This window comes from Rhipicephalus sanguineus, chromosome 6, assembly GCF_013339695.2.
Source record: "Rhipicephalus sanguineus isolate Rsan-2018 chromosome 6, BIME_Rsan_1.4, whole genome shotgun sequence".
NCBI classification, from domain to species: Eukaryota; Metazoa; Arthropoda; class Arachnida; order Ixodida; family Ixodidae; genus Rhipicephalus; species Rhipicephalus sanguineus.
Window position 1 is genome coordinate 147,573,630 of NC_051181.1, and position 19,691 is coordinate 147,593,320.

At 49.8% G+C, this 19,691-nt stretch overlaps 1 protein-coding gene across 2 annotated transcripts in view; it reads right to left on the minus strand.

The window, feature by feature from the left end:
- The window catches only part of LOC119396732 (filamin-A), a 154,552-nt gene that overhangs the window by 19,335 nt on the left and 115,526 nt on the right, over positions 1-19,691 (minus strand). For both annotated transcript variants that reach the window (XM_037664038.2, XM_037664037.2), the window contains exons 17-22: positions 18,553-18,833; positions 17,682-17,871; positions 16,693-16,946; positions 5,089-5,224; positions 4,590-4,730; positions 4,360-4,488 (exon numbers count right to left, since the gene is read on the minus strand). In XM_037664038.2, coding sequence (XP_037519966.1) covers positions 4,360-4,488; positions 4,590-4,730; positions 5,089-5,224; positions 16,693-16,946; positions 17,682-17,871; positions 18,553-18,833 — 1,131 coding nt within the window. The remainder of the gene's footprint in view (positions 1-4,359; positions 4,489-4,589; positions 4,731-5,088; positions 5,225-16,692; positions 16,947-17,681; positions 17,872-18,552; positions 18,834-19,691) is intronic.

A 19,691-nucleotide genomic window follows, 5' to 3' on the forward strand; every position in this document is an offset into this window, starting at 1 on the left:
ACTCTTGTTTTTTTTTTGTAGTTAAATTGTCACGTAACCATTCATGTTTTTTTTTTTTTGTTTTTGGAGAGCGCGAAGATACACGATGCATACGAGCTAAACGCAATAAGCGCATCTCGCTCACATCTGTCACGGGTGTTTGCGCTCCCCAAAGATTATGAATCTGTACCAACTGGCGAAAGCCTTAGATGGCTCATCAAATGAGAAAATTGACCGTCAGCGGCGTCAACGCGAGTGGTGCAAAAGAGCCATCATCACGTGATGACGTCACCATACGACGCCATCATGACGTCACAGATCGCCAAGGTGTATGACGTCATCAATGACATCATCCTTTGGTCAAAAGTGGGCCGATCCCGGAGGCACTGCGAAACCCAGCGAGGCGAAGAAAGCTCGCAGTGCCTGCGATCCCGGAGGCAGTGCACATACTATCGTCTGGGAAGAAAAAGATTGCCTTCGAGTCGTCTTAGGCGAATGCATTAGGGCCCATGTGAATTTTTCACTCTCTGGTAATATATATAAGCTACTGAGCAACAGAGGTCTGGAGATGTAGCGTACGTGACAGCTACTTGCAGTTATACTTCTCGGTAAAGGCTTTTGAGACTTCCGCATGGGATGCTGCGAGTGTAATTCAAACACGCGAAAAGTCTTCAAGGCAGTCAGGAACCTTGCATTTCTTTGCACCAGATTGTCAATGTACCAGGGGCGTAGTCAGGGGGAGGGGGTTAAACCCCCCCCCCTCGAAAATTTTCGATTTTGCATGTGCACATATACACGCGCACATACAAACGCACGCACGAACATATAAAAAGGAGGGCTGCACCTCCCCCCCCCCCCCCCCCCCCCGAAAAGAAATTTCTGGCTACGCTTCTGCAGTGTACCGAATGCATCTTCCAAGACTCCCACGAACATTTACCGCCATTGTAACATAAAGACGAAGTTAGAAACATACGCAAGCATGTATGAGTGAAAACAAAGTATCGCGACCCCTGCCGCGGTGTTGTTAACGGGTCTCTCGTCGTTCGCGGGTGTCTAAAACCTGTCAACAGGTCGCTACATTTTTTTCGAGTCGACGTACTGGCGCAGCTAGAAGATTTTATTTATGGAAAGGTTTACGAGACACGCCAGACTGATGATTTCGCTTTCGGTGCAGTGCTCGAACCCAAAAGCTTTCAACATCCCCCCCTCTCCCCCTCCCCTCCCCCCTCCTCCTCCTCTTGCGCTCTATATACGTCGATACTACAGTAGCTTTCTTTCACATCGCGATCTCATGAGAGGGGCCATGCCGCGTTCTACGGCCAGGCCGTATCCTTTCGGCACACGCGTACCCTTCTTTCTTGAAGTACGGGAGAGGTGCCCAGAATGAGGGATAGGGTGGAGGAGCCCTCTTGTTTCTAACAGACCGACGAAGGTCGAGAGAGGGTTGTTGATAACGAGAGCGCAGCACCTGGAAAGAGTTGGTTGCTAAAAGCGAAGCGCGCTGTCGGCTTTGAAGAGAGAGTCGCCGATGCTCTGACGCAGGCAGGAGTGTAGTAGCGGCAGTATATAGCAGCAGCCACCGCCCGACTGGAAGGAAGGGACCCCCGAAATATTTCTCATCGGCGGTCCGTTCTCTCCGCTCCCGATTCGCGGCGGTCGCGCCGTGTTTTTGTTTTGAACCAGCGTTGGAACATCGGCGCGTGGTTTTGCCAGACATCTCTTGAAGCGAGCGCCTAGCTGCTGCCCAGCTGCCTCTGCAGAGAGCCAGAGGAACGAGAGTGGGTGGGGGGTGGGGGGGGGGGGGAGAGGGCGTTGTGCGTTCGCGAGGCTTTTCTTCTGCTCATGCTTTTTCAGTGCCGGATGTTAGCTTTGCCGCGGTCCGGAGCTCACTCATGTTTGCACTGAGTCTATGGTACGGCTGAGGTCGGCTCGGCTGCGTGACTGAGAAAATACACGAATCAGGCACGTGCATATACACACGCGGGTGGATTGGAACTTTGTGTACTGCCGCGCTGCTCAGGCGTAGTTGATGGCCGAGGCAGTTTACTAATTGGCATTTCTGTCTTCTGCGGCCCAGTATGCCTGGTGACTCGTTGTTTGAATACGAATAAAGTATTATTATAAATGGCGGAGTCCGTAGGAAGCGCTGTTGGATCATTGAGCGCTGAGCACTTGGGATATTATTGTAGAGTGCACAAAGATTATAAAAGAAGGCCACATGAACACGCAGACATGGTAGTGTGTCTGCATGTTCAAGTGTTGTTCTTGTCCATGTTCTCGCCCCTATGCCCTAGATTGTACAGTGGAACCTTGTTCATACGTTTACGAAAAAAGAAAAACGCGGGAAGAACGTACTACCCGGGAAAACGAACAGTCCGAACATACTAAAACATCGCGCAGTTTCGCTTGGTGACGATATCGCGAACGTTGGCACCGGGAAATCGTACGAAACATATCGACGAGTTTCTCTTGCATTCCAAGATGCCATACAAACAGGTCCTCGTTGCAGCACTAGTTACAAAGGCGCAGATGAAGGTAGCCTACGGAACGTGGTGGGTGCAAGTGCTCGTGTTTTCGTATCTCCACGCGCTGTTCAATAGTTTGCGTACCTAATTCGAAATGTTCGATCTCAAGATTTGGTTTATTTTCACCACATCCCCACATCGATACACGACAGAACGCGCTTTTTGTGGTAGGGCTAACGGGAAAAAGCTGCACGTTTGCAGCTTGACCAGCTCCGCCGCCCCCATGCTAAAAGGTCGTGTGGTGCATACGCAGTTGAAAGATATACATTGAGAGATGCATTCACGCATTTAGAATAGCTGGGGAAGCAATAATGATGTAACTGAAACTAAAGGGTTTAGCCGTCCGAATAATGGCGAACCATTTGTACCCGTGTGCAAATGTAATTCTATTGGGCGTACTCTTTGTATGTGTAACGTCTATCGTAGCCTTTTTTTCGCACTATTTCAAGAAATGCCGACCGACAGTTGATCAGTTGTGTGACATGTTGCCGAGCGCAAGACCGCAGCTATAGGTTTCATCATTGCCAGGGGTGGCCGCATAAACAAGACGTCGGAATGCGCTCGGTCGTGTACTTTGACTCAAGTGCATATGCACTAAAAGGAACCCTACACGGTCAAATGTATTCCACAGTCCTCCACTGGTGTCGACTAACAGCCATGGGTGTCGGTAGGGGCATAGGCGTGCGCAGGGTTGCCCATCAGGGGGGGGGGGTGGCAAATGTTCATCGCAGCCCCCTCCCCCCCACCCTACTAAGTCAATGTATGGGACAGATTTCGCGCCCGCCCCCTCTTAGGTGACTATAGAAGGGGCAATGTACGGGGCAGGTTTTGCGCCCCTCCTCTTAGGTGATTAGGGGGGGGGGGCGCCCCCCACTGCCTCCCCTGTGCGCACGCCTGTTGGTAGGGGGTTGAATAAAGAGCCGCTCTTCATGCGTAAACGCCGCTCAGCTCGGATGCGGATGTGCAGATGTGAAAGGCTGGGCCACGTAAAGCGGGCAGAGCGAGCCGCCAGAATTCATGGACTTCGGCCGTCCCACACCCCCTGACTATTAACATTTCAGTTTCATTTTAATACGGCTATGGTAAAAGTTTTCTCTCCTCCTCCTCTTTTACTCACGTGATGCATGCTGTGTGGTGGAGTGGTTTAACGCTTAGCGCAGCGGAACCCTTTTCTCACGCACCGCGTTTGCTCGGCAGCGCGTTCTTGAGCAAAATGTTTTGAGTGGTAAACGATTGAGATAAGCTACCCACAGCTTCTGAAAGCGCAAAGAAAACACAAAACAACCGCGAACCACAGAAGGACACAGGACAAGCGCTTTTTATCATCCAACTCAGTTCCAACTAGCCTGATCTCAGTGCTTGCTAAACTATCCACGGTATCGGTAAAGTAACATGCCAATATCTTTTGGAAGACTTATCTAGATCCCCCTCTATATCCTGCAATATTATTCTAATTGTCGAGGTCTTTATTGGTGTCCGCAGCTGCAAAGTTACGCCGGAATATGCACAGTACATCTGCCTGTGCGAGACCTGCCACAGCGCTTGTCCTTGAACACCTCGTCCTGGCAAATTGCGCACTGCCTGTAACAATCCTTTATGCCACATGGTCTTACAACTCGAAACAAATCTGGTTTGTCCACTGCACTCCGCAAGACGGGATTTTATATTTATATTTCAGAGGCCTGTGGCATCAAAGGCCTGCATGGGCCAGGTTATTTGTACTCCTAGGTGCTCTCGACACGTAACGTTAACATCGTCCAAGCAAACAAACACTCGAAGCAGCCTGGTGTGGCTAACCAAGTTGTTTAGAAAGCACTGTAGAAACACCTACGCAGGCATGATCGAGTCGTATTACCTTTGCCGGCGTCCTTTGTGCTGATGGTGAAGTTGCTGGGCTCACCGGCCACGCCATGCGTCAGGCCTGGTCCGTAGGCAGTCACGTAGCCACTCTGGATGGTGTCCACGTGGAACTTGAAAGGGCTGCCTGCGAAGCGGCCCGCGCCGCACCATAACGTCGTGACGTTAATCCGATTGGCCGATGCGTGAAAACACCACACAAGTGTCACGATCTATAGGCACACGTACCCTGCACATGCTCGTGGTTGTACTTTATGTGCAGCTCGTGCAGGCCTTCTTCGCGTGGCTCGTACTGGATGCTGACCGTGCCGTTCTGGTTATCGATGATCACAGGCTTGTCCACCCGTCCCGACGGCATCTTCACCTCGGCTGCGTTGGCGCGTCAGGAAGGGACATAATTAGCTTCCGACACGGGATATCGAAGCCGCCACGCGTCCAGGGACGTGCCTGTCAATCACTAAAGAGTCGCCTCGCAAGACCGATACCGCATTGCAAAAACAATGCAGTCATCCAAGAGACGCTTCTTGGCAGGTGCACTGGGTTCACATCTGATCTAAAGACCAGCTGCTTATCCATGGCATAATAAGGCACCTCCAGGAGGGAGGGACCTATGGAGGCCATGGTCACCAGCGGTCTAGAGCAGCTAGGGTTAAGCCTCGCCCGAGGAGGCGGCACCGTGCCCTGGACGCGTGGCCGCGCGAGTAATCCATGCAAGTGGGCCACGCACCGGAGAGCTGTCCTCCAGCGCTCTGCTGCAAGGGGATGTCGAAGAGCTGGATCGGCCGGTACTTTCCTTGCGGCGGCGGGGCACTGCGGAAGCGGCGGTCGACCACGGTCTTCTGGTGGATCTGCTCGGTGACGGCCTGCGCAAGGCAGCACAAGGGAAGAGAACCGATCAGGGATTCCTCTCGTCGTGCTGCACGCACCGCCCTTGGCGCGCCCTTGCGGTGGAAGACACCGGAGCCGGACCGAGGTGGGCCGGCTTCCTGCCCCTCTCTATTTCTGGACGCCCCCGCGGCCTCCGCTTTTGGCGCCCACGGGCACGCCACCACCCCCGGCCAGTCCCTTGCCCCTCGGCCTCCTCTCCCCCGGCTGCCACCTCAAGCCCACAGTAAAGCTGAGGTGCACTGTGCGCTACAGATGTGCGCGCAAGCCTGGACCGTGGCCAGCAAGACGTGCTTCTCTCTGTGCACACGGACCCTGTAGAACAGTGTGCAAGACAACCAGAGGAGCCGCCCGAACGTGCAGTGTGGCCCCCTCCCCTCGGTTGTCAAGATATGATGACTGCAGGTTCAACCACCTCGGGCGTCTCGGAATTCTTTCGAGCGTCTAGCATGCATGAGAAATTTGCTCCTGCGCGCGCACTTTTTTCGCGCCGCTGAGTACGGACGGGGTGTCGCCTTGAAGTCTTTGGTTCAGTGGAATTCAATGATAGAGTGACATCCGTCTGTACAAGCGCGAAAGACATATTTTGCTTTGCCTAATCGCAAACCTCACATGCTATCAGAACAGCAACCCGAAGTTTGGGCTCCGGAAGATCCATGTGCTTTTTATGGCTTAAAACGGCGAGCTGGGCGCGTTGCCCGCATAGCAAAAGTATGCTCTGTGTGGTCTTCGCAAATTCGAGTCGTATAATTTGACCTTAAACCAGCGGGAACACACCTACATTTCAGTATTTTGTGCGTGTCTGATGATGCAATTGAATGATGCAATCGATGTTACTCTATAGCAGTACATGGCGCCAGATCTTTGAACGGAATTCAAAGCATCTTTGATGACAAACGAGCACAATATGAAACGACCGCAAATGGCCGTGACAAAGCCAATATTCGTTTATATTTGTTTCTGGCCTATGTATGCCGAATGTCATTAGGACACACGAAAGCTGTACACATAACACAGTGTACAGCGTAAACATGGCGTAGCCCTCACACTCGCATCGTCTTTTAGGCGGTGACGTGTGTCTGCCCGCGAGTCGTAACATTTTGAAGTATCAAACTTTCTCGTTTGCTTTGCTTTGTTGCGTCTGCGGGGAAGGTGCGCAGCGTAAGACTTGGACTCCGTGAGGCTGTTCTCGAAGGTGCCAGAACAAATTATGCGGCTCAAAGACACGAGGAGAGGAGGAATACAGAGAACTTCGCGGTCTTCACGTGTTGACGGCTGCCCCCGTACCGCCGGGACTGCCGCTATACGACGGCCACATCAAAGATCCGTCGACGTGACAAGATTGGACCGCGCTCATGCAAGTCCGCAGCAAAGTCGGCGCGAGCTCGCTGTAAGGGCGACGGGTCCTGCGGCGCCCTTGTATGGTTTCCCGAAACGCGAGCGTGCAAGGGACTGCCCCGCCTTCTTGTTTTGGGGCTCTTAGCACGAAAATAAACCGGGCGCTGTGCTGCGCGTTGAGGGCTGGGCGCTTGCAGAGAACGCTCCGGACCTGAGTCTGGCGGTAAGGGAGGGGAGGTGGTACGAAGGTCTGCTGTGACGCACGTCGGCGCCTGTCGCGGCGTCGTCGCGCTGAGATTCCGCGGAGCCTGGCAAGCGGGCGAGCGCCGTGCTCTCGGGGTTCTCGTCCGCGGATTATACACGAGTGGCGAGTGAAATACACGCACAGCGCCGGGGAGTTGGCCGACCGAAACTGACTCTGAGCATGGGACAGAATATAGCGGGCGTCGGGTCGGCTTAGTCAGCCTGGAGGAGGTATAGGGACCGCATGTCTAGCTTGCTGTGGGTTCAAATCCCCACTACATTTGGAGGCTGCGTAATCGCGTTTGTCTCGCCGAGGCAAGGGTCGTTGCTTTTGTCGCGCCTATTCCTCGTGTATACGTGGGCCGTTGTGGTGACGCCATCGCTCTTTCAGCAGACGTCTGCCCTCATCCGGACTGTCTTGTTGTGGATTAGCTTTGGTCTGAATCACACAGCTTATATTGGTCTGCTGAGCAAACGCAAGAAGCAATAAACAAACCACCCGGAGAAGGCGCTTTCAGATTCCCAGTGTCCTGGCTGTCCTTTTTGTTATTTGAAGAGTAATGAGGACACATGAGGCGCCCTAACGCACACGTACATCTGAGTACACGAGCGGTTTGGCGTTAAGCTCTTATCCTAACGCGTCTTCTGCAGCAGGCGTTCGAACTCGCGACCTATTGTACAGGCAGCATATATGGCAGCACGCCATATATGCATTGATCCATCGGAGCGAGTAGGGGCTGTTTTTGCACGAGATACTTTCGCAGAATATGCGAATTGAGTAGAAACTTGTCGTGCTACGGTTAGTTGCGATTTTCAGCCAGAGCAAGTGTCTGTACGCCAAAATCGTGGCATTGAACCGCACACGGCACCCAGTGAGAAACGGAGCGCCATTCTGGAAGCGTACCAACGCGCTGCGGCAGAGCGTAGCCACTCGGTCTTTTGTACGGCGCAACGCGCGTTCCCTGCCAAGTCATTCCGGATGTGCCTCTAATTTCGCCGGCGAACTGTGTACCCTTCGCCACAGCGGTGCCGCGTTCTTTTATATACGCTCCTACATTGTATGTGCCGTTGCAAAACGCGGAAAACTGCGCGTCCTGTGTAAATATTTACAAAGCTCCCACAGCCTTGAGAAAAATTTAGCTTCAGGGTTTTGTCGCGCTATTTTCTGGGAACGTGCGGCACGAAAGCCAAGAAAACTCGCGGTAGCGTAACACCTACACCGCTTTAATTTTTGCCCGGAACTTAGACGGCATGTGGTAATTCCTTGAGATGTTTGCTCTTTTGGAGTTCCGTGCTTATCTTGGAACAAAAACATTTAAGTGGGCTAAGTTGCGGAAGTTGCTCGTTATGTAGAACTAAGTAGAGGCATCACGCTTGAGTGTCACCTTGTCATTCTCGTTGATACATTCGAGCAGTGCCTCTATACTTGCTCAAGATTTGTATATTCACCTCGCACAAGGAGGCCGTTTAACTATTTTATCTACGTATGTCATTACGCACATTCCTTTAAGTCTTTCTTTTTTTTCGCAGGAAGGGTGAAATGACGCGCGAAAAAATTAGAATGTCCCAGTTTTCATGGGGACACAGAATTTTGGGCTTCCTGGTGAGCCCGGACTGTGTTCGCGAGGCCGAATGCTTTTGACACGACTTCAGTGTTTCGCGGCCGATATCCTTGCTGCCGAAGCCACGTGAGCAGCTTTTCTGTCGTCGTGTTATTATTTTGACTGAGAAAGCGCAAGGCGAAGGTCTTGAGCAAAGTGCGCCGACCTCACATTGCACGCTTGCGAAGCCCTCGATCGTTGGCATAATATGCACCGTTAAAGTGCGAACCAATAACAACACATTTATCGAATATGAAAGAATAACTTTGTCGTATGCCGTGAAAAATACCGTGAGGAGTCTTAGTTGTTTTCAAGCATGCGGGATCTATGGGCTGTTTCGCAGGCCGAAAACGCCACCAGGACCCAAGGGCTCCTTGCCGACGCCTAGGCAGGGTTTGGCTCACCCCACAAACTTGCCGGAATCAAACAATTTTGTTCTCTGCGGAATCTAAATATCTACCGAATAAGGCCTTGCATATTGTTCTCATCTATGTGTGTCCATCCATGAAGGACTGCCGGAAACTGGTGTTCTGGACGACATTACGTAGTCGTTTATCCAAAGTGGTGTGCCGTAAACTTGAGGTGACTGAGGTGGCGAGTTGACGAAGGCATTCTGCGTGAAGTCTAAATACCGGCCCAATTTTAACGAATGCCAAGCGTTAGCGCATACTGATGTGATATGACCTACAGCTTGTCCTGCAAGCAAAGACGACAACCTATGGGCCACTATAGGGGAGCACCGCTCGCTTCGTGCCTTTTAGTGCGGACTGTCACGAATTCATACTTGCTACAACATTTCCGCGCGAACAACACGCAAGGGAGGCAAAAGACGAATGACGTTTCCTTGGGTGTTGCGGCATCGAGCGCGAAGGTCTACCAACTTTTCTGAGCTTGACTTCTTCATACCTTCAGCAGACGTCACCTGTGCTCGTGGAACTTACTGTATATATATAAACTAAGACTCCAAAAGCACCGCGCAAACGATCCGAAAACGACGTCGGAGAACCCGCTGTATTTGGCACGAGCGGTGACAGCGAAAAACCTCGGTGACGGACGACTCCGGTTGGGGAACCAAGGCGCAGAACGAAGAACGGGAAGAAATAAGAGCCGAACAAGTGCACAGCGCGAGGAAGTGTTGCCAGGGATTGTAAGGGAGTAACCGAGCAGGAAAGCCAGCATACAAATGTACACGCCGGCAGCATGATTGACTTGGGAAATGGCTCGAAGCCCAGGGACCGCGACCCGGGTTCCGCCAGGAATAGGCCATGCGCCGGTATTGTTCGGAAATCTATTTGTGGACCACGTCGGTCCGAGAAACACGCGCCAGCGTCGGTGAAATGTGAGAGGCGGCGAGACGGCTAGACGGAGACCTTGTTGCCTTCGACGAGACGAATTTTTGAACCTCCGTTTGGAAGAAGCAAGCGTGAAAACAAAAGAAGCACAGGCGCAAGAAGTACGAAAACACTGCTTGCATATGCTCTGGCGAAGGCTGTGCCAGTCCGTGAACTCTGAACGCGCATGCGGAGATGAGGATTCAGGCGTGACAATTTTTATTTGTGAATGTTAATGAAAGACCGGCGCAGATGCTTGCTCCCGTAAGTATAGTGTGAGAGGCTCCAGCTATGAGGCGGTATTTCATTCTCCTCTCTGAAAACTACATTGGTCTTAAATCAATGGGCATCCAGAGTTGGTATTAAATATGGTTATCACACTCTTTACTGCTTTCCGCTAGCGAAGAACCGAAGGAACACAGGAAATATGGTTGATACAACTTGATTGAGATTATGTTTACTATGTAAAAACAACAACAACAATGTTTTGAAAAACAAACAATATTGCCGTTTATCTCGGGAAGGAGCAAAGTGCACTGCTTATTCAGGGCCCGAACTGCTCTGACACTGACTTGATGATGATATACATCCTGTGTGACTCAGGCCCGTAGCCAGGAGTTTTTTTCGGAAGGGGCGGGGGGGCACTTGCTGAAGGCCTTGACTATTTGAGAAAAACGCCCATTTTCATTACTTATTTTCGGTAAAACACACCTCTCCATCAAAATTTCGCGGGGGCCCCCCATTTTGTCTTTTGTCCCCCATTGTTGTCTACAGGCCTGGTGTGACTGACTTAAGGTGTTGCCGGCATGCGAGCGTTGACTCTTTCGGCACGAATTGCAACAAGCAGGTAACTAATCCACGTGACGTCCCAAAGCTGATGGAGAAAATAACTTGGGACTATCGGCTGAACATTTCAGGCGACGACAGTACGAAATATCTAGTTCATGAGCCTCCAACGCCTTCATGACTGAATCTGAAAGGCAGGGAAATAAGGTGATCGAAAGTGTTCTTGTTATCTACATTTCCAGTGCTGAAGCACATGTTCTGCTGTGAGGCGTGGCAAATAGTGACTTAATTCAAAAAAACGTGAAGCGGCCGCTTCGATGTTTCAGAATCCCTACAAAGCAAACGTTCCTGACGCACCGCTGCTGTTCGCTCTGTAGCGCTGTGTAGAGACGCCGCAGACGCTTCAACGAGAAAGTCGCTGACGTAACAACGCCCGTTGCTTCATCCGCACTTCTCCGGAGGTGGCGATCAGTTAGGAGGTGGCGGTCTCTCGAAACCGACGTGTGTAGCAAGAAGGCCTGGAGAAGGGTGGGGGGGGGGGGGGGGGGAGGGTTGATGTTCTGCTGATGTTGGCAAGCGCTCAGCGTGAACAATAGGGAGGAAAAGGCCTTGGCAAAAGGAACACAAATAAACCGGCACGCTTTCACAGATAGGGCACCGAGCCGAGAGGCGGAAGTGTAGCATCGATGACAACCTGACGTAAGGAAGTCGTCAAGCCGGACTGAACCAGGGACGTCAAAATAGATGCCCTGGTCGATGGAGAGAGAAAGCGAGGGCTTCGGCTGGTGCAGTTTATAGAAGGCTGGCTAAGGGCGCGCGCGGCAATCGCTCACCGATCGGTTCTGGAGTGACGGCGGCACGGTGATGCAATCTTGCCAGCTTCGTCTCGAAGCGATGCTGATCAAGTTCGCCTAAGTGCACCCTGTATTTGTTCTTTTTTTTTTTAAGGCGGTTTGGATCTCTGTGCTGACAGGCGTGAAACCTGAAAGACATGCTCTCTTTACGTAAGTTGACGCACCGAGGAATGCCTAGTTTTCGCTCACCTGGGCGCAAGAACAGGAATGTGGGCGCGTGTCAGAAGGCCTAATTCGAGCTTGCGCCTGTTTGACGCGGACGATTTCGCTCACTCTGCAAAAATTTGGACAGCAGACGTCTGATTTCTCCCTGTCCTATCTATAGCACAAGTCTGTGACGTCGCGCATTGACATGTCAAGTTATCCCAACATGTCTGGCATTGATAATTTGTATATACAAACATGTCGGGGGGAATCAGTTAAGGGGTCACTTCGCCACTATAAGAGTGCGAACGGACTCCGTAGTATCTAGGAACTTCACCAGAACACTAAAAAAAAATGTTTATCTTTTAAGGTTTGTTATGCTCAAGAAAAAAAGAGCAGAAGAGGAACGTGATCGCAATTGTCACGGCTCTAAAACAATTCAGAACTCATTGTGTGCAGGGAATGCAAACGTTGCTGCTCCGTATATAGTGTTCGTGAAGAGGCAGAATTATTCGCAAAGAAAATCAAAATTCACGGCTCAATATTCTCCGATGCATCTGTGAGTAGCTCTATATTTCATTGAACTGAGCAACATTTTGCCGCACAGCAACCAAACAGCGCGAATGCTTTACGACACCGCGCATGGACGCGTTTGTTGTAAAATTATGAAGTGTCCTGGGCACCCATGTACTTTGCGGCATGTCACTGGAAGATTACAAGAATGTTCCGACGGTTGCCTAGTATATACCGTCTGTCCCAGCTAACTCGGATCAAGAATTAAAAAAGAAAAACAAAAAACATGGCGCTGTAGGAAATTGTACCTGCTGCATAATGGTGGTAGTCGTGTTTACTTACGACCTTTATTTTTTCGTGATTAAGCATTAATTAATTAATTAGTCAACTTCGTAATTTCTTGCTTGAATCGATAAAATATTAAGTTTAAGTTGTAGGCCGCCTCAAATAACCTCAGAATCAAGCAGTTATTTTATATAACCGTGAGCTGATTTTGATAACTAGTTTTGTTCGGCACATCAGACTTCTTTTTCGCCTGCTTTCCAATCTGTCATGGCGGTGAGCGCGCCCTTCGCCACAAGACGGGGCGACGAGCACCTGTTCCGCTATCCATGTACTGAAGACAACTTGTCTATACTGCCCTACACTTTGCCAGCCGCGGCGTTAAAACACAAACGCCCTTACGCTCCGAAGCAGTCGCGAGTCCTAACTTCCAAGGGTCTCTCGACGACTAGTGCAAGCTTTTCGATGTCTGCGTAGCATATCCGAGGCAGTGCACTTTCTCTTCTCGGTCGAAGAATGATGCGCCGAGCAAGATACGCCGCGGTGGGCTGGCGTCCTTCTGCTGCTTTTAGATCTCTGGCGACCTTGACGATGAGGGACGGCCGTTTTGAAGAAAGCGCGCGTCTCAAGATGAAAATACAAGCGAGAAGTCTGAAAGCATGATCGACGGGCTCCCGAAACGGAAACGTCTCCCGCTGGTAGTACAGGCGATTGCAATTAATAGTTTGTGCCCCGCCACCTTGCGCTGTTGAACTGCACTGCTTGCACTGTTTCATTCGTTGAATGTACAGTACTCACGAATTCAAATGAGACATCAATGTTTTTTAGTATAACGACTAATATGCGCACTTTCTCGAGATAACTACGTCATGTCGCGACGAATCTTGGCTCTAAAGATAATGTTGGCTCTGATCTACGCGTTCAAGTCAAGGACAGATTCTCCGGGAAAAAGAAAGCCTCCGACGTACCACACGAGCGCTTATACCTCCGTGTGGGTTAGACCTCCCTGGTGGTTTAACCCGCCGAGAGGAGGCTACGTTGCGGAGGCTTCGTGTTGGGGTTGCGCTTATACCCATCCGGGACCCTTTGGGCGCAAGAGTACCGTCGCCCGTATGGTACATCGTGCCCATTTTGCGACGCCCCAATCCGCGATGTAACTGCCACACACTTATTGTGGACTTGCACGGGTCTACAATTAAGCCGTCGTCGTCACCTCCGTGCAACAGGCCTCGGGCCTTGCCGACCACCCGACCTTGACTACTGGATTCGTGGACCTCACCACCGCTCATTACTTGACTTCATACACGAAGCAAATTTGTATGTGTATTTTTGAATCAATAATTATTACGCCCAAGGGCAGACTTTGGAAAATAAAAAAAAGTAAAAATTGCGCCGATATGACTCGCACTGAAGACGGTGGAAACGAAAGATGTGCGTTACTTAGCCCTAAATTGTGCTATTTCAATCCGTAAGTACTGTATACTTGCCAACTCACGGAGCTATAGGTCGATGAAATAGAAATACTGCAACAAACGCAGTTAGCTGCATAGGGAAAGCTGTAGAGAAAGAGAATACATGAAAGGCAGGGACGTTAACCAGACTGCGTCCGGTTTGCTACCCTGCACGTGGAGATATGGGCAATATTCTTGGAAGTATCATCTCTACTGGCGATTTCACATAATCCTTGCCCTTGTGTAAGTGATTTCGGGGAAGATCCCCACTACTATATTCTCCACATTGAAAACTTTTCAGGCCATTGTTACATTCACTTCACTGTATTTTTCGTCCAGGAGTACGGATATTCGGGCCAGTTGGCTAGAAGCAATTATTGCGACTGCCCTCGTCTTGCATGTCCACTTTACTTCCCGCGTTATTGTCACAATAATCGTATTTATTGTCCTTGCAAGAGCACAGGTGAATGTGTAGTTGATGCTCGTTTTTCTTGATCTGCAGAAACTGGTTGGAAACTCTGCAACATTCCGAATTCTTTGAACCGAAATAGTTTGTGACATAAATGAATAAGTGCCGCAAGAAGGGCTTAAGGTAGACACGCTTGACCGAGCCACGTAAATAGGAAACAGCCAGGCGTCAGAAGTTAGTGATTTTCTAGCACCAGGAACAGACATGGGCCAAACTGTTCTTATGTTGTTGTGTACGGTTGCCTACGAAACTTGAATAATTTTGCTAAGTCAAAAAGGGAAAGTGGTTTTCGCTAGTGTAATCTTCGAAACACAAAATAACGGAAGTATTCAATACGACTTATTCAGCGCGCTCGACCTGCGCTACGTTGCGGCGTGGAATGTGCTTGATGGCAAGTTCGACGATGGTGCGTAATATGATGTACCACAAGGTTGGTTGGTTTAACGTCCCAAAGTGGCTCAGCCTATGAGGGACGCCGTAGTGGAGGACTCAAGATAATTTCACCAACTGGAATTCTTTTACGTGCACTGACATCGCACAGGACACGGCTCTCTGGCATTCCGCCTCCATCGAAACGCGACCGCCGCGGCCGGGATCGAACCCGCGTCTTTCGGGCCAGCAGCCGAGCACCGTAACCACTGGGCCACAGCGGTGTCTGTACCACGAAACTGCCTGCACACTACAGTCTTGCGAATGATGATAGTAAGACGCTGGCTGCTGTGTTGGCCCGCCTTGACGACAGGCCCCTATCGGAACAGTCAGTACTAGAACGCCGACTCGAACTGTCGTCGCACCGGAAATCTATTAAGGCCTTATTGAACATTTTGCGTGGTAGTGGCCTATTGGATAGGCTGTAGTACTCCCGCTCCGCATCGTAGCTTTTCTTTCTGTTCGTTTGTTTGTTTGTTTATTTTCGCGCGCCTTCTCTTCTCTCCGCTCTCCTCTCTGCTCTTTTCCCTTTCCCCTTCCCCTAGTCTATGGTAGCGAAACGGATGTTATAGTTCTGGCTGACCTTCCTGCTTTCCTCACATTTTTTTCTCTCTCTCTTGTAATTGCATCAGTAGTTCTCAAACCAGGTCCAACGAGATAGAAAACAGCTAGATAATAAACGAATATTTATGCACGTTATGAGGCAGAGTGTGAATCGTGAGCTCTGCTAATTGCAGGGGGGAGCCACTAATGTTACACGACAACAAGGGAGAGCTTAAGAGGAGCTCTGCGTTGCTTTGCCAAAACCTTTAATCGAGTCACCCTGAGGCGGCAAGAAAGAACAAAGCTATTTCACTGTTTGGCAAACCTCGCTACCCTTGGATATAATTACGACACTCCGCGATCCTCGCCTCTGCTCTGAACTGGCAGTGTTTGTTTTACCTCTGGTTAGACGAGTGGATAAAATCGGCGATTTTCGGAGATACTCACGTACGCTTCCTTCGGGCGTTGTGTTGCGGAAATCCTCAGTAAAAAAGCTGGTACTTCTACTGAAATCTAATGCCTTTAATTAATTTTATGAAGGTCTTGTATAATGATTGGTTATAATTTACAGAATACTAGAAAACTGCTTATTGTCATGAAATTATAATCTCTTACCGAATATCGCTTTCCAAAGTCAGCCTGCCCCCTCGATTGATTGTAGTGCGGGCCTGATCCTGTTATAGAAATACCGCAGTGAATATTTTCATTAAGCTAAACGGTCCGTAATTTTCAGAGAACGGGATTTAAGCTGCTACTTTAAAGCACAGCTCGTAACTCACCCGTTATATCTACACTATAGGGCAATCACATTAATGCTGTAATTTTCATCGACTGATCTGCGTTGCATTGGTGACCCTCTGCGGCTCTGTCTCGCGTTGCCAAAGCGTAGATGGTCGAACAGGCATTTGGCTTATACTCGCTGGATCTGACGCGTATGAATAAATAGAAGTATTTTTATCTGTAGGCCGCTCAAGAATCAAGGTCCCTGTAATCTTGTTTCACTCTTAACTACAACAGAGACCACCTTGCGCACGGTTAGACTTACGCTCGTCTATGCCTAGTAACTTTGCGCATAATGCATGGTGTTGGCAGGCATATGAGTTAAAAAAAAAGCCTTTAATTTTTTTATAATCTCGCTTGATGTCGTTATAGGCTATAAATGAGCATGGACATCGCATTCAACACCGTGGGGAAGCAATATTGGGTTGCAACGAAGCCGACCGCACAATAACCACCTTACAGGTGCTTGGCTTCGGTGCTGCGATCGTTGCAACAACATTAAAGATACCGGATGACCAGGCTACTTTAGTAAGTTTGCACAACGAGGCGAGGTATGTAATTATTGCTTTGAATAAAAGAATATTTCCCAAAAGCAAATAGCTAGAAGTCGATTGGGAACAGCCCACGCGTTCGCGAGGCATGTGGTTATGGCATCTGGCCTGAGCTATATTGTGGGACTCACTTTGATCGTGTAGGTTCCGCCGGGCACCGGTTGTCCTCCGAACTTGATGTTGACCGTGTGCTCGCCCTGCTCCTTGATGCGGTAGAAGATGGTGAAGGTGCCGTCGCCGTTGTCTTCGACCGCGACGTCTACGTCAGGTTCAGCACCGTTAGCGTTGGTCAGCGTGCACGTGACGGCACCCTTGCCAGCCTGCTTGGCGTTCACGGTAATGCTGTACTCCTCCCCGATGGTCACCTTTTCCTGCTTCGTCTCCTCTGAAAGTGCACAAGTTGCGAGAAAGGCTTAACGCAACCCTTAGATGACATTCTGTGAAAACAAAAGTAACTACATAAGCAAAGTACGCGGCAGAAGTTGTCACAGACGTTGCACAGTCTGACAGTTAAGTTCTGCAGCGTGGTTATCTAATTCGATGCTACGTCTAACCTCAAGAGGGCACGTACCACTTGCGTGCTCTGGGCAACGAAGGCGCTTCCTGTTTCTTGTGAGAGGTATTGCGAGCTTTTTTTTTGTACCTTAGAATGTGAGCGTATTAGTGTTGGCTATGCGAGTTCCAGAGAAAAACTTCGTTGAATTTTTTTTTTTTTACCATGCCCTTGGAGTATAGTATGCCAGGCTTGTGGCAAACCAAATTTCTCGTTTCGATTAAGCATCTCTCTCTCACTGTGCTTACATACTCGGGTGCCCATGGGGTTAACGAGACCGCGTGCAACTTGAGCCTGTCATCAAAAAGAGATAGAGAGTAGAGAGAACAGTAGAAAATACTAAGATGGTCCTGAGCGGAGATAATGCTCTCACAGACCCGCGGTCGCCACTTCGTAAACGTCTACGACGAATGTTTACCAGCTTTTCGAACTTTCTGCGTTTTTTTTTTTCTTTGGTTTTATTTTCACTTCCGCTCGCACACTCGCGATACCTTCTTTTTAGTTCCATACTTATACACGCGTCAACTGCGAAAATGTAGGTGTGATTAATAATAGCGTCATACGCACCGCTGATCTTGCACTTGTCGGCTTTTCCAGTGGGTACACTGTCTAGTGTGGCTGGTGATCCGGGCACTTCCTTGCCGCCGTACTTGACGGACAGCTGGTGCTTGCCCACGTCCGAGAGCACGTACTGGCCACGGAACGTGCCGTCGTCATTGTCCACGACGCGGGCCTTGCGCGGCACGTTGTCGGGACCCTGTGTGATCGGAGCACGGGCAAGCTATACATAAACAGCCGCGCATTCTCTTGCGTCGGGAATCGGAGCACACATATAATTCCAGCAGCATTAATTCGGACGGCAGTGCAGGGAAGGGTGCAGTATAGTTCCTATTTGCGTATTAGGTTAATGGCTTTCAGTTTCATAAGATGCATAAAGAATCATGCTACTGTTGGGGTTGTAACGAAGGACTGTTAACATTAACTTACTGACCAGCGTTTGTAATCGGGCCGGCAAGCGGTCGAGAGAATATGGCGCTCCTACTTAGTGCATCTTGCTTAATTGATTTGTGTTTGAAGTATTCGGCGAGATAGCTTGTCGAAGTGTTTTCTTTTCTTGCTCTAGCGTAATGCAACAAGCGGACGTCTATCGAAGAGCCACCACTAGCACCACCGCCGAATCACCAGGGTTGCTGTGCTAGACACTGTCGAATTCCGCCATATTGTCATATTTCGTAATGGCGGTACTTTAGGCCAATAAGAGAGGCCGTCCTCTGGGCCAATCAAGGTTGACCAGTGGCGGTATTTGACAGCATGGCCGAATTTGAGTGTCCAACCCCAGACGTTGGCCGTCGAGAAGAGACGTCCAGTTAGACGGACACAATATGCACCACATCGTTAGGCATAACCTTGCTAGTGAACAAACACAAACGCCGCGTACCTTGACGGTGACCTCGGGCTGGGCGACTCCCGCCTCGCGGGCGTCGATGGTGAACTCTTGGGGAATGCTGGCGGGCACGGGCTTGCCGTCCAGTCCCACGAGCTTGACGTTCTGTGGCTCGCAGGTTGGCCTCACCTTCATCTTGTACGGGCTGTTGGGGATGTCCTTGTTGTCGTACGTGATGCGGACATTGCAGTCGCTCTTCTCGGGCGGCGGCATGTAGTTCACGTCGTACGTGCCATCCTTGTTGTCCTTCACAGTAGGCTTCTGGGGCACCGGACCTGCACGAAAGCAATCTGTATGTGGAATCTGCAGGGAATCTACCTGTAAAAGTCTGGGTTGCAAATCATTCTCTTTTGGAAACAATACAAAACTTGCTAAGCGTTAAACTTTCACTGGCTTTACAAGCCAGTGAAAGTTTATGTGGATTGCAAAGTATCATGAGGACCGACAGTGGAAGTGGCTCCTACATGCACGAACGCATATATGCGCAATATCGAACAATAAGTTATTGAAAAGTGTTGCAGCGTCCTTAAAGCTAGACGTAGTCAAGGGTGATCGAAAAGATAACTCTTCAAAACAAGATATTGCAAATGGCGCAGTGTTGTGGCGAATGTTCAAAGGCTGTGGCTGATTTCTAACAAGGTAGGGCAAGGTTCGGCTCGCTCTATTTCGCATCTGGCGCAATGAGTAGTCGAGATTACTGCTGAAAGAATTTTTTTACACTTCGCATGCCTTAAAATATACAGCCGAGTGCTTCATAACACGTAATGAAAGTGTTTCGTTTATGCATACAAGTTAGAGGCATTGTTTGTTTTACTCAACCAGTTTTGATACACGGCGTGACGAAGTCCTAACGATGAATATTCGTGCATGCTATTGGCACAAGGACTAGGTGTGGGTATAGAGCGCCAAATACACGGTAAAGACTAAATTATTAATCTTGAGATCAAGTGTCATTATGCCCCATCTTCCGAGCTTCTTGTTCTGGTTTCAATTTCGCGTTTGGTTTTGGGACAAATCGAGATAGAGGGTAACTGTTTGTGTATGAATTCGATTCTTAACAAGGTAACTTGCTTAATCACGTCTTTTTGTATTTTTCGAAATGGCTTGCATTGTGGCTCTGAAGCCAAACCCAT